Source organism: Rattus norvegicus, chromosome 7, assembly GCF_036323735.1.
Source record: "Rattus norvegicus strain BN/NHsdMcwi chromosome 7, GRCr8, whole genome shotgun sequence".
NCBI classification, from domain to species: Eukaryota; Metazoa; Chordata; class Mammalia; order Rodentia; family Muridae; genus Rattus; species Rattus norvegicus.
In genome coordinates, this window is record NC_086025.1 from 108,216,212 (window position 1) to 108,230,934 (window position 14,723).

General features: G+C 51.1%; 1 protein-coding gene across 1 annotated transcript in view; it reads right to left on the reverse strand.

Annotated features, from left to right (window-relative positions):
• The window catches only part of Tsnare1 (t-SNARE domain containing 1), a 181,249-nt gene that overhangs the window by 101,161 nt on the left and 65,365 nt on the right, over positions 1–14,723 (reverse strand). Inside the window, 1 exon segment of the mRNA XM_063264465.1 lies at positions 3,342–3,609. Within this exon segment, the coding sequence (XP_063120535.1) occupies positions 3,342–3,609 (268 nt within the window).

Consider the following 14,723-nt stretch of genomic DNA (forward strand, 5'->3'; position numbering starts at 1 on the left):
TACCTCCGGCTATGCTGTGGGGTTCGATGAGACTGATCACTACCCACTCACTGTGACTTCCTGCCTTACTGAGGAGCACATGAGGTCCCTGCGTCAGTCCAATAGCCTAAAACAGTCTCCAGGCAGCTCAGGGGGAGGGGAAAACATGAGCAGGTGAAACTGCTGGAAGGGAAAACTGCACTGTTCACAAACCATGCCCAGAGCAAACTCAAAAGATCTCAGAGACAAATTACTGCAATTCATAAGAAAGACTTCAGCAAAATGACTGGGATGAACTCAATTACACTCCACAGGAAAAGCCGGCTCCTTCAACAAATAAACTTCGAGGGCAAAAGGAAAAAGGATGGAGGGGAGTGTGGAGATGTGGAAGGACCCAGAAGGCTCAAGGATGTGTGGTCTGCCAGGCCCGTCTCCCACAGCAATCCTGAGAGCTCAGCTCCTGCCTCAGCACTCGACCGCTGAGTACTGACTTCATAGAGACAGAGATGTTAGCAGACGAGACACGAGAAAGAAGGGTTCAAATGAGACCTGACCGACGAATCAGAAGAGACAGCAGTGAAGGGGGACAAAGGGGACACAGGGGGATATTACATCACTGTATCTCTTTTGTGGATGTGAAAGTTGCCAAATCTATAAAATTAAGAAACAAAATATTAAATTAAGAAAGAACTCCAGATTTTGCTTTTCACACAAAAAATATTATGTGTGCATACGAGCAACAAACACTTGAAAAACCTTAATATTCAGAACCCTACCACTGGTAACAGCAAAAATGCTCCTACAATTTTTTTTTTAATTGAGAGATGATTTTCTATGGAAAGTGCACAGGGCTTCATGGGAGAATGGGACAGAAGAAGACTGTCCATGCAAAGACTGAATGACAGGAACATGGATGTCCCCCATGTCCACCCAGTGGACATACCATCCCGATCAGACCAAGGGCTAAGAAGGAGACTTCAGGAAACACCCCTCCTCCATGCCCTAAGCGCCTCTGGACACCTTTGTGGGGTTCAGCAACAGGGGCTATGGTATCTGGGAACGGAAAGCCTCCTAATGTCCCTGGGGTGTAGAATGGGCAGAGTGGCCCTACCCACAGCAGAACAGACCACAGGCGCCAAAGTTCCAGGTCACACCAACAGGCGTCAGAACGAGAACGAAGGCAGCAAATCAGAGCCCTGTGGTAGTCGAGCCCATCCAATCGATAAAGCCCTGACGCATGCCAAACCCAGAAAGGCACCAGTAAGGGAACACACAGGGAAAACAAACTAAGAAACAAACAAACAAGCAGGATTCAGGACCAGGCATGCAGGAGCTCGGCTGGAAAAGACAAGTGTCAGAGTGTGCTTGCCACCCATCTTCAGACCGTGAATATCAACTGTGAGCATGTAGAGCACACTGCATATATGTAATTCCCCTTACACACTCAGCATCCCAAGAACACCATAACCTAGCACTCCTGAAACCCAGCTCTCCTGTACCCTGCTTAAGCCTTCGCCTGCTGCCTGGCCACATGAAAGAAAGCGTGGCATTCAATGCTGGCCCTGTGCCTTCCTACTCAAGTCTCCCTGTGGTTGCTCCCTCCAAGCTCCCCCATCCCGAGCCCCCAGTCAGCTTAGCCTGTCTCTGGTTCTCAACATTCACATGATGCCATCCCAGAAAGCCTCCCAACAACACAGTCCCTAGATTCAGGGTTCCCTTGCTTCCTCTATTCAGGAACCAGCAGAGAGAAAGAGAAGTTGTGAAATGGAAACAAAGGTTCTTTGGAAAGTCAGTTGTGTCATATGGTGTTTTGCTGGGGCAAACGTGAAGGAACGTTTTGCTGAAACAGACACAGGAGAAAGGATGTCACGCTAAAGCAAGCATGTGAAAAGACAGATGATGGATTCTTTGCTAAGAACTTGCATGTACTGGTCCGCCTTACATTGTGTAGTTGAGCTGCATTTGCCAGAACTCCATAGAGAGAAACACACCAGAAAACTCCTGGTGGTGTGCCGAGGCTTTTTTGCTGCTTCCACGGACTTGTGCTGATTGGTGTAGTGATGTCAGCTGAGACAGACCTATGTGCCAAGGCAAGACAGGTGGAGGACTTGTGATGTTTGGGGAGAGAATAAAAGGGACTCAACAGCGATGGAGGTGGGACTAGGCTTGCTTATAGCTGTGCGGTGCTTGTGGGTCTCACATCTTTGTTGATTCCAGCTTTGCTGAGAGAGGCACAGCCGAGAACTTCTCCCGGTGTTCCTCCCTGGTCCCTCCTGCTGACTCATGCTGAGGCTGCTGCCTAGCTGTCTCTGCTAGGCAGTGCCACCGCTGCTGATTCATGGTGTTAACCTGACCCTACCCCCAACTGGACTGCTGGTGTATCCGTGAAGTGTTTGTGAGCGGACAGAGACGCCACCGCTAACCTGTGAACTGAACTGCCGGTTTCCAGACAACACAGATGGGAGCTGCTCCAAAGAACCTTTCTGAACAGGTCCACTTCCCTGCCCCTGTATCCTTTCTTTTCCACCACCTCTGCGGGCGGTGGGCTTCAAGGGAGGTTAAAGTGTCTAGGAGCCATCATTAAAAGTAGGTTTTGAAAAAATTAAAGTTACAGAGGCATCAAGGTTAGAGGAGACAACTATGTGAGAAGGAAGGCCTGGGCGGACGGTGCCGAGACAGCACTTTGTCCCAGGTAAGGAGGCCCTACATGGTAGAAGCACCATGAGGAAGAAGCATGCAATTGATGTCCTTCTATCAAGGTAGATAGCAGCCACCTGTAGCTGGGGGCCCACAAAGAAGAAGTAGATTAGCCAAGCAGAAAGTCTTCACTCAGCCAGAGAGAGCCTAGGAGAGCTGAGGAGAGAGGATCCCTCAGCCCAGAAGGACCCTGAGCTCAATGGAGCCAGGCCCAATACAGAGGCAGGACCCCTACCTTGCAGCAGCTACTAGGCTGAGCCTAAGCAGACCCCAAATTCAATGTCCTCCCTACTCCAAGACAGGAAGCCTCCCCTAAGCAGAAGCTGCAGCCCAAATGGGACAGGTCTGCCTCACAGCAGGGAAAGATGACAGAATGGGGCTCACAAACTCAGATACCTGCAGGGAGATCCTGACTCTGTAGATACGCAAGCCCTGTGTGTCCCGCTTTAGCAAAGTACAGCTTGTTCCAGCACTCTCAGTAGGTCCAACCAAAACCATCTATCCCTCAGCTGCACCCCCAAACACCTAGAACATTCCAGGAGTGTGGCAGTGGGCACCCGCACCATGCCTCATAGAAATGGCAACTCTTCCGTGTCCCCACACAGAGAGCGCCCCACCCCGCCCCGATCCTTCCTCTCCTAGGGTACCCCAGCCTCAGTTATCACTGGTGCTGGTCACCCCTCAGAGGAGTGTAACCTGATGGAGCCAACACTGCTACACCTGCCCACCTCTGGGTGTCTGCTGTGCCATTACCTAGGGCCTGGCACCCTTTTTGTGAGGATCCTCCAAAAGAGCCATGGCTCCCCAAGCCTCCTCTGCTGGTGATGGATTCAGAGAGATCTTCTGGTGGGCAGGGTAGGCAGGAAGCCTCCTTGCTGATCAGGAAAAAAAAATCCCAGGGAGACAGGGAGGGAAAAGAGTTCAGATTCAGGACTCAGAGCACAGGTAAACTCAGGCCTACCTGGCCCCTCCACACCCATTCCTAGGGCACCAGACCTGTGACCTTAACCAAATGGCCACTGTAGGTTACCATTGGTTCTACCTGTGAAGTATGAAACAGGGCCAAGAAGGATGTGCCCTGTTTTCTCTCTCAAGGACTCTGGGAAGAAACTCTTTGGCTACCTCTAGAAAGATCGCAGGATGGGAGCGGCTGAGGGGGCTTGCTACTCTTCCAAAGGACTCAAATATAGTACCCAGCACCCATATCAGATGGCTCACAACTGCCTATAATTCCAGCTCATGGGGGACCCAATGCCCTCTTCTGTCCCCCAGAAGCTCTGCACTGCATGTACAAATACAAAACAAACAAACAAACAAACAAACAAACAGATGGGCCAGTAAGATGGCTCAGGAGGTAAACGTATCGTCTGTTTTGAGCCTGACCAGTGGAATAAATTTAGTAGAAGGAAAGAACCAATTCCTGCCAGCTTCCCTCTGACTTTCACATGAACTCTGTGACTCCTGGCCTCCTCCACTCCTCCCCTCGCATTCACAAAATAAATAAATGTAAACACACACACACACACACACACACACACACACGACTACCCATATTGAGAGCCCTGCTCTCCTAGCTCCTTACCCATGCAGGCCCTCTCAGCTCACACTTTGGATTGCTGGGTCTCTGCAGGCTCCTCCATTACATCTACCACATACTCACACCTGTGCTCAGCCTAGCGGGGCAAGTGCATAGCAGAAGCTCCAACCATTTCAGCTTCTGGCACCCCAGGGCAGGGCTAAGAGTCAGAAACTCTGTGAGTTCTGGTTCTTGCAGTTCTATCAACAGAATTTACTCTGTTCAAAACTAAAAGAGACTCCGCCTCAGTTGCATATTAGCTTATCTTGAAGTAAATAACAGTAAGACCATCACTGTTAACATATACAGCATACACCCTCCAGGATATGCACGCACTCACATCTGCTTCCAGGCCAGGCTGGGCAATAGCTGCAGCCTAGGAAGACAGCCAGCACCACAGTGGGAGGCAGTTGGCAGAGCAAAGGCTTAGGGGACCCCCAAAGCACTTAGGAGTCCTCTCCCTTAGCCTTATATCCTGGGACCTATATGACATTATCATTAGTCCTCCATTCTCTTCCTTCCTTCCTTCCTTCCTTCCTTCCTTCAACAATATAACACTTTTATTCCTTATTTGACAGTTTCATATCAGGCACCCCATCATACCCATGAAGTCCTCCCAGGTCCAACCCCTATCCTGTGACTGCCCCAAGAATAAGAGGAAGAAGAAGAAGAGGAGGAGGGGGGGGAGAGGAAGAAGACCAATTTGTGTTGGTCATATACTCACAGAACAAGACCAAACTCGCAGTGGCCAGCCCCTTAAAGAAACCTGAGTCCTTCCCCACACAGCTCCCCCAGAGCCATCAGCTGTGGACAGCTAAGCTTCAACATCCTTGTCACAATGGATCTCCTCAATGGTCTCTGGTCTAGCTGTTACTTTGGGGGAAGGGGGTCAAGGGTTGTCATAGAGGCCTTCTGTGTCCCTTCTCAATTATGAGTCTGCAGTCGTTCATACCACTTCAGAAGTAGCTCCCCTACCCTTCACAGTCAGCGGGCCTGTGGAGCAGGGACTTCCACGTGGTTTTTCTGGTGACAGTCTGGACCACGAATATCCACATAGCTTCTGACATCAGCATGCACCACAGACCTCAGCATGGCCTCTGAGGGCAATACAGACCAGGGACATCAACACAGTGGCCTCATGTGGCAACACAGGCCACTTAACATGGCCTCTGAAGGCAACAGAGCACACACACTAACATGGCCTCCTGCAGTAACACAGATTACAGACTTCCACTAGTCTCTGGTGGTAGCACAGGCCTCGGGGAGCCACATGGCCTCCCATGGCAGCCCACACCACAGACGTTCACATGAACCTTCTGCTTCAGTGTAACCTAGAGCAATGGACCATGGATACTAACATGGTCTCCAGGGTCTACACAGGCCGCAGAGGTTCTTCATCTAGAACACCCTGCTTTGCCCAGAACCAGGGCCATCTTGCATCTTGGCAGTGCATTTGGGGGCTGAGTCTGCACAAGCTCCAGGCTGCTGCACACCACCCTGTCAGTCCTATCAGCAGCAACCCTGTTCCCCATCCACTGCGGTCTTCCCTCACCTGTCACTGCTGTCGAGTCTCTCCACCTCGCTCCACCACACACTCACCTCTCCTTTGGATATCGTTCCTTGCAGTGGCACTGAAAACTGCAGTATGTCACACATTTTTTGTTGTTTTTGTTGTTTGTTTTTTGCTTGTTTGGGTTTTGTTTCGGGGTTTTTAGTTTTGGGTGTTTTTTCCCCTAACAGCTTTACAAGCAAAAATAATCATTGCCATGAGTTGTTGGGCCAATCGTTCGTCCGGTCCAAGGTTTTTGATCTCTGAAGTACCATACATCCTGGACCATGGCAGAGTCTTACATATCCCGCTGTTACCCAGAGTCAGGGAGATGTTGTGGCTAGGCAGGCCATCTGGGGGGCAGGTTTTGTGTATGTTTCTGGCTGCCACACACTTCCCTGCCCTCAGTGTCTGCCACCCCCCCCCCAGGCTTGCCGGGCTCAACTTTTATGTTTGTAAGCATCAGGGCAAGCAGCATAGGCTGCAGCCACGACATCTCCATGCTGGGGGTGGGGGTGGGATTTGGAGCAGCAGGCCTAGGGCTGGCTCTGTTCAGTATTAACCTGTTTCTGCAGGAGCTCCAGGCCACTCCCCGTCATCAGTGCTGGCTGCCCCATGGCTCATCAGGCACAACCTTTGTGCTTTCTGCCTGCTGGCTGAGATACTGTGGTGAAGGGTATAGATCTGCAGTCTACTTTGAAAAACATCTTCCCATAAGGCCTGCCTGGTTATTCTCTTTTTCTTTTCAGTTGTTCCAGGAGTACTGCAAGCTCTGCAGACTCCTCTTCCATTATCACATCACCCCGTGGAGCCTCCACAGGTCTCTGAGACAACTCTGAGCTCTGAGGCAGGTGCCATGACTTCCTCCATCTTCGTTTTCTCCCCTACTTTACTTTCTAGGTGCTTCTGGAGAATTGACAGAAAACTACCTCAATGGAACAAGGTGATAGATGTCTGTTGGTGTGAGGGACAAGGGACCAGAGAGCCCAACAGTTCTAAGTGTCAGTCGAGGTAAGAAGTAAGGCCCACGGAGAAGAGTGGTCCCTATGGCAGGACTGCATCAGGACAGACCCCTGACATGGAGGGCCCGGGAGAGGAGAATGGCAGTAGGTATCAGTACACTGCACAAGCAGGCATCCGAGCTGGCCATTCACAGGCTCGCCCTCTCAGTTCAGACCTGACAGATATGGACACAGAAGCTGACAGGAGAAATAACATGCCACACAGCTGGAAACCGGCAGAGAGATGTTTGGGGTCCAGGCATTCTGGTCCTGGACCCAGCCCTACTATGTCACATCAGAGACAGGTCCAGGGGGTCTGGCTGCTGTACCTAATCCTATTGTGTCAGGTCCCAGAGACATGCACCATGGCCCTTTAACCCCATGAGACTTTAGAGGAAGATTTCATCCAGTGGCTAATGAAAGGCTGGCTCAGATTGTTAGAATCCACAGAGAAATGAAGGGAAACCAGGGCAAAGACTGTGGCTAGGCAATGTGGACATTTGCTGACCAGGTCCTGCAGAAGCTTCTGGAGGGACATCAGGAAGAAGAAAGGAAGACTGGACCGCTGAGTGACAAGAACAGGAGACAGAGGGAAGTGGAGGTAGGGCTTCGGTAAGTGCCTAAGAAGGGCATAAAACACGCAGAGGCCTTTACAAACTCTGGGGAGCAGCAGAAGGGACACAGGAGCTGGGGAATGACAGGCACTCATGCCTCTGCATGCTGTGTGTTATGTGTGCACGCACGCGTGCCTTTGCTCTGTGAGGACACGCCTGTGAATGTGCACATGCCTGTGAGAGGCATAGAAACTGGAGTTCTCCTCTCCGCAAGTCAATAAATAATGCCTAAATGATTTTTTTTAAATCAAGTAGCAATACAGCTCATCATTTAGAGAAAAGATAAACATCAAAGGAACCTAGTGAAAAGAGCTCCTCTGGGGAGACAGTGGAGAGGCACTGGGGATTGCGATGTTCTTAATTAATCTTGTAGAGCTCGTTTACTCCCTAAACTCTCCGCTTGTATAACTTTAAAGTATTAAGCTGCGTGTGTAAGATCCCAGCAAAACATCAGTCAGACAAAAGTGTCTGGAAACAGAGGAGGCTGCAGGAACCTAAGCAGACAGGAGCAGGGTAGGGAGCCAGGTGGGAAAGCACAGCCCCAGGTCCTTGACAAGTGCACTCTGCTCTGTGTGGCTGTGTGGGCCAGTCATCCCACACACTGGCCCAGCACATCCACTGTGCACCAGCAACTGTGTTAATAATGTCCCCTGGCTTCAGAGAAAGCTGGGTTGCGGGTTGGAAGAGTAAAGGGAACCCAGGGAACTGGCTGTCAGCAGGAATAGAGGACCAATCACGAACTCTTACTGGGAAAGCAGGAAGACAGCTGTGACCTCCTCACACCGGGAAGTAAATAGTCACGCGTACAGAAAGAACAGCTGACTGGACACAGAGTGGGGACAGTCAGAGAACCCATCTAAGGGAGAAGCTACAGACGAGGGTAATGGACCACGCCATGTCCAAATAGAAAAGGCCTGGAGCAGCAGAAATGCTCACTGTAAGACTGCAAAATGCCCAGCCAGGCAGTGGGGGTGCACAACTTTGATCCCAGCACTTGGGAAGCAAAGGCAGGCAGATCTGTGAGTTCAAGGCCAGCCTGGTCTACAGCACGAGTTCCAGGACTGTAGAGCAGTCTGACAGGTTCCTGAGGAAGCCAAGTGAATAGGTGGCCATGAGAGGCAGATGACCCTTTGCAAGGAGGGGGGAAGATGTCTGAGCCTCAGACTCTTATATGCCAAAGCTAGGGCCTCTGTGGCCTGCATGTAGGTAGAATGGCTAGAAAAGGACTGGGGGAACCAGCCCCAGCATCTGGGAGAAGCAAGAGCTGTCAGGTGGGTGCAGGCCAAGGCATATGCACAGGCTGTGACAGAAAGGGGCAACATCTCCAGCTCAGACCTGCAATTTCATTCTGCTACATTCTGAACGTGTTTGCCCAGAAGCTGATAGGAACACAGAGAGATGTGGTGCAAAAACAAAACAAAACAAACAAACAAACAAAAAAACAGGAAATACCAGTGTATGTCCCCTACCTACCACATAGCATAGGTACTGGGATCCAGCAGACGCGTACCTATCTCTGGGAGGCAGCAAGACCCACAAGCATTCTGCTGGGCCAAGCAAAATCATAGGCATCTTATAGCCTCAGCACAAAACGTATACCATATCAGCCCACCCAAAGTCAACCACTGTGGTTTAAGTCTGTAGTCCACACCGTCTCAGAACCTCTCACTGATAGTCTGCAGGCACCAGTGCCCTCACTGGCCTTTCGAAGCAGGACCACTGCAACCTCAGCGCTTCCTCCACCCTAGCTTGCTTTCTGAGATCCCACTCATCAGCACCAAGGCTGTCTCCAACCCCAGTGCCTTTGCCCACACTGCGTCCTTATCTTCCTCTCTGTCTCTGCCTATGTTCTGCAACAAGGCCCTACCTTCTCAACCAGCCAGCCGGCCCCTTTGCCACACCTCACCTCAGATTCCTATATGGGCCCTCATGTACCAGGCATCCCTGTGTTCTGGGGAACTGGATGCCATCTCCAGTCACCCTTCCCAGGGCCGACCCCATTCAAGTGTCTCAGCCAACCACTCTGTGTGACCATCAAACCTGTTCCAGTGGATCTCAACTGGGGACCACTTCTGCCACAGTTCAAGGACACCCCAATGCTTGTCCATCGCAGAGCCATCTCTGATCTTTCACTGAGGGGAGCAGGGATATGGAAACAAGAGATAAACAGTGACCTCAGGGGTTGGGCACAGCTCGTCACACTCTTAAACTCTACAAGGCCAATGCTCACATGAGTCCTATTTACAGAGGAACCAGGGAAGCCGAGAGGCAGATAAGACATACCTGGCCCCACACCTCAGGCAAAGGGCCTGGAGGTCAAATCCATGGATCTCACCTGCTCCTGTGCCGGTGAATCACCTCACCAATATCAGTGACCTTGATTCTCACAGCTCCCTTGTAGGAAACACAGGTTCTGCTTAAAGAAAGGAAGGGTAAGGTTCAACTTGTCCACGGTCAGCTGGCATGTTTGTATAAAGCTTGGAACACAGCAGAAAACCATCAGACTCACTGCAGTATGCAGCTTTTTTCCAAGCAAGCACACTGCCTGTCACACACTATGGCCACCAGGAGGATAAATCTACACTTCCTACTCTTGCAAGCTCCAGCAGGGCTTGACACATAAGAGCCTTCTGAAGCCAAACAGAGTAAAGCACAGTGGGGTAAGCACCAGAAGGCAGAGGGCAATGGAGAAACACAGCTACCAGGGCACTAGGCACTCAGCTAAGTTAGGGAAGGCTCCAGGCCTCAGAGCTGGCTCTGGGTCTCATTGAGGCCTGTCTCTGTAGTGTGCCTAAGGTCTCCAGAGGGAGGCAGGCCAGAACTGGGGACTACACACAGGCAAGGGATCTAGCAGGAGCCAAGAGTGAAGGACAAAGGGACTGAGTGCCCAGAGGATGGGGCAGGAAGGAATGGACCAGGCATGTGGGCATCCAGGAGGCCCTAGGGGTGTGGTGAGGTCAGAGTGGACAACGATGATCTGTAAGAGAAGCTGAACAGAGGCTGTAGAGCCGTTCATAGTCCAGGCCTGCGGAAGCTGGCAGCAGCAGGGCCTGGCCAGAGGGGTGGGCGGAAGCTGCTAGGCTGTTGTGTCCAAGAATGGTCCAAACCTACTGAGGCTGAAGAAAAAGCACAGAGACAATGTTCACTCGCTCCCAAGGAGGCCTCCAACCATGCAGTGTCTATGACCGCTGCCAAGGCCGGCTCCCAGCCCCTCCGGCCTTGGGCTCTCCAGGCTGGCGCCACCTCTTCCCAGGGACCTCAGACCCCTTCCAGCCTGAAGGGTATCCTTGCACTGTTCAGATCCTGTTTACAGGGTGCCAGAGGAAGTGGGGGTGCCAGGGAACGCCTACCTCAGGCTGCTGCTGCCCCAGTAGCTAAGCCCTAATCTAAGACAAAGCACCCAGACCCAGGGACAGGGAGACCCCAGCCAATAAACTGCCACCTCCCAGCACTCCTATCCACAGTACCAGACCAGGGTCCCAGGTCCTGGACCCCAGGCCAGGCTCTGGCTTCAGTTTCTATGCCCTGGCTGCCAGACCTTCCAGGACCTATTCCCATGAAGAAGCCCCAAGCTGGGACTACCCTTCTCAGCATCTGCCAAGCAAGCATTATCCCTAGGATGGGGCTCCCCAGAATGGACCCCACTTCTGCACTGAGCTGAGAGGCTCACTAGTCCACGGGGCTTGCCACATCTCCAGAGGGGATGCCACATCTCCAGTCCTAGGTTTTGTCACTTGTCAATGAGCAGTGGCCTCCCTCCTAGGGCTGGAGTCACCCACACTGGGGTTGGGGGAGTAAACAGCACAAAAGGACAGCCTGGCCTGCCTTCTCCTTGGGGGATCTCATATTCAAGGACAAGCAGAGAATGGTGACACAGTTGTCACACAGACAGAAGAAATGATGGGTTGCTGCTAACTGAAACCATCTCAGAAGGAAGGTGGAGCTAAGGATCAACAGGTGGCCCCTGGGAGGTTCCTATACTAATTCTACATCAGAACGATGTGGATATGACTTCTGACATTTCCGATGGCTGTATGTATGGGCCTGCCATAGTTCCAGTCCTTCAACATATCCCTGGTACAAGCTCACATGTGGCAGGCCAGCTCACATTTATGGCCTTTCTGGTTCCTGCCCTCCCCTCATACAGCAGGCACAAATGGTGGCCTAGGGTAGACTTCAGTCTCCTAGGAGCCCAGACTGGCTAGCCTGCAGGAGTACCCCTGTACCTCCACATTCATCCTGACTGCCTCACGAGGAACTTCAAAGACACTGCCAAGACAAAAGGGGTAAGTGCCAGGAGTGGGAGCAGGGTGTGCATAGGGCCAGTCAGTCGCTGGTCAACACCATCTCTACCGCATATGGCCTGCACCCCTAGGTCCTTCCTTACAGAGGAGACACACACTGCTCCCGAACCCTAGAAAAATCTGTCTCCCAAAGCCTGTCCTGGCAGGGAAAATTATCTTCTAGACAAAATGAAATGAAAAGGTAAAGAACAACAACTCAATGAGTTTTGCCAGAGCCTCGGCGTCTGTAGCTCAAAGGCTGGCTGTGCAGGACACTCCCACAGGCAGTCACACCAAGGCTCACTGGCACAGCTCTCCACTTGCTACCACAGACCACCCTACATCTCACACAGGACCCTGAAGATCACCGTAGGAGGAAGAAGACAACTGTAAGGAACCCCACCAGCTCCTTGAGCAAGACCTGCCGTTTCCTGACTTTTCTGAGGCCTCCATGGATCCTGCTAATTACTCCATGCATCCTGCACTGGCCAAGATGTTTCCAGGCTCTCTGGATCTCTCCACACAGTGCCTGCCCTAAGCTCAGCTTAAGGCAGAGGAAAAAGTTCCAGCCTAGGAGTAGAAATTCGGGTCAGGCTCCCACTTGGCCTCTAGCGGACACTGTCTTAAGTTAATCCAACAGCCCCAGGACCTGTTCCCCTTTTGCACAATGTAGTTAGGGGGATTATCACAGGGATGGACAGCCATACCAACAAGAGCGAGTATAAGATGCAGTCTGTCCCTAGATGGGAGCTCCAGACATTGGCTACCCTCAAGTTTATGCTCCACCGCATACTCAACTCTGATCCTTAGAACAGACTCCTGGTGACAAGCAGCTCACAGTTCAAGACAAGGGACCAATCTCCTAAGCTTCCACCTGTGACGGTGTTGCACCATCCCCATCGCCCTACTAAGGGAGGAGAGAGAGTTGGGGGCTGGGCTCTCCTGCACTCTGTTCTGCCCTGGCATGCTATGGTGCAGGAAGGGAGGCATGAGGCCCCAGGTTATGTTGCTTCACAGCCCCTGTGAAGGCTGTGTTGGGAGACATGGATGCCTGGCTCCTCCTACAATGGTCCAGGTGACTGATGATCTCCCTAGCTGTCTCCCTAGCCAGGCAGGATGTCATGACTCAGCCCTTGCCAGAGTCTCCAAGCTGTGACTAATGCAATCTGGACCCCACGTCCCTCCACTGGCCACTGCCTCCTCAGCCATATGACTGCATCTTTGGGGACACAAAGTCATACAAAAGACCTTATAAAAAAAGACCACAGCCTCGCATGAGTCTAGGTGACCTGCCATCGTTAAGCCCCAACTCAGTCACAGGCTAAAAGTTGAATCCACTCATACTTGCTCCTGAGACCGCATTGTGATGTGGAGAAAACATCTGCTCTAGAGTCAAAAGGAGACTTGAGTGACAACCAGGTCCCCCATGAGCCAAGTGAAGGAGCAGAGGGACCCACACTAGGGATTCTGCAAAGCAGTTCAAAACCCAGTATTTCAGGTAAGGAAAAGTAGATCTAGGAGAAACGTGCAGAGTCACAGGAAAGCCCCAGGGGACCACACAGTGGCACAGGCTTCAGGGTCTCCCCCACTCCATGTGGCCCACATGTGTGCTCTCTACACCAGACATGAAGGTCTCCAGTGTAACACAGTGGCCTCCCATCTGGCCCAGAAGCTACAAGGAAGGAGGGCAGCATCCTCTCTCTTGCTGTTTCACTCCGGCCAAGCCGTGTTCATTCATCTGTGAGGAACTCAGCATTGAGAGGGGCTGGCATTTAGTCATCATTTTTAATACGCACAGAGAAACACAGGCATAGGCTGTGGGAATTACATAGACACACACCACACACACACACACACACACACACACATACACCACACACAAACTACACACACATCATACACCACACCATACACACACAACATACACCACACCACACACACATATACATACATATACACACACACATACACAACACACATACATCACACTCACACACACCATACACATACAACATACACCACACACACACAACATACACACACAACATACATACACATACACACAACATACACCACACCACTCACATACACATACACACACAACACACACACAACACACACACACAACACACAACATACACCACACACACACATATACAACACACACAACACACACATACACACAACACACACACAACACACAACATACACCACACATACACAACACAGACACACACACAACACACACAACATACACACACATACACACAACATATACCACACACACATACATACACACGTACACACACACAACACACACAAAACACACACACAACACACAACATACACCACACACACACATACACAATACAGACATACACACACAACACACACACATACACACAACACACACCACACAACATACACCACATACACATACATACACACACAACACACACATGCACACACCACACACACAACACACACAACACACAACATACACCACACACACACATACACAACATACACCATACCACACACACACCACACAACATACACCACACACACACATACATACACACATACACATACACAACACACACACAACCATACCACACACACACCACACACACAACACACACAACACACAACATACACCACACCACACACACACAACACACACACAACACACAACATACACCACACACACACACACACACACACACACACACACACGCACACATCTGTACATTCTCTGTCAAGCCCTGTCAACAAGCCCACTTCCAAGGCTTTAACTAGCACATTCATCTTAGCTCCTAAACCTATGGTGATTCTTCAATATAAAGAATGAGAGGAATCAAGAATCCTGAGAAAAATGGCTGACTTGAGGGCTGCAGAGGAAAGGGGAAAGGCATGTTTCCCACACAGGGGCACGGGGGGGAGGCCCAGACAAAGCCAGGGCATCTCAGAAACACACGAGGACTCAATCAGCCAGGACAGGGAGTGTGGAAATAGGCAATGGTG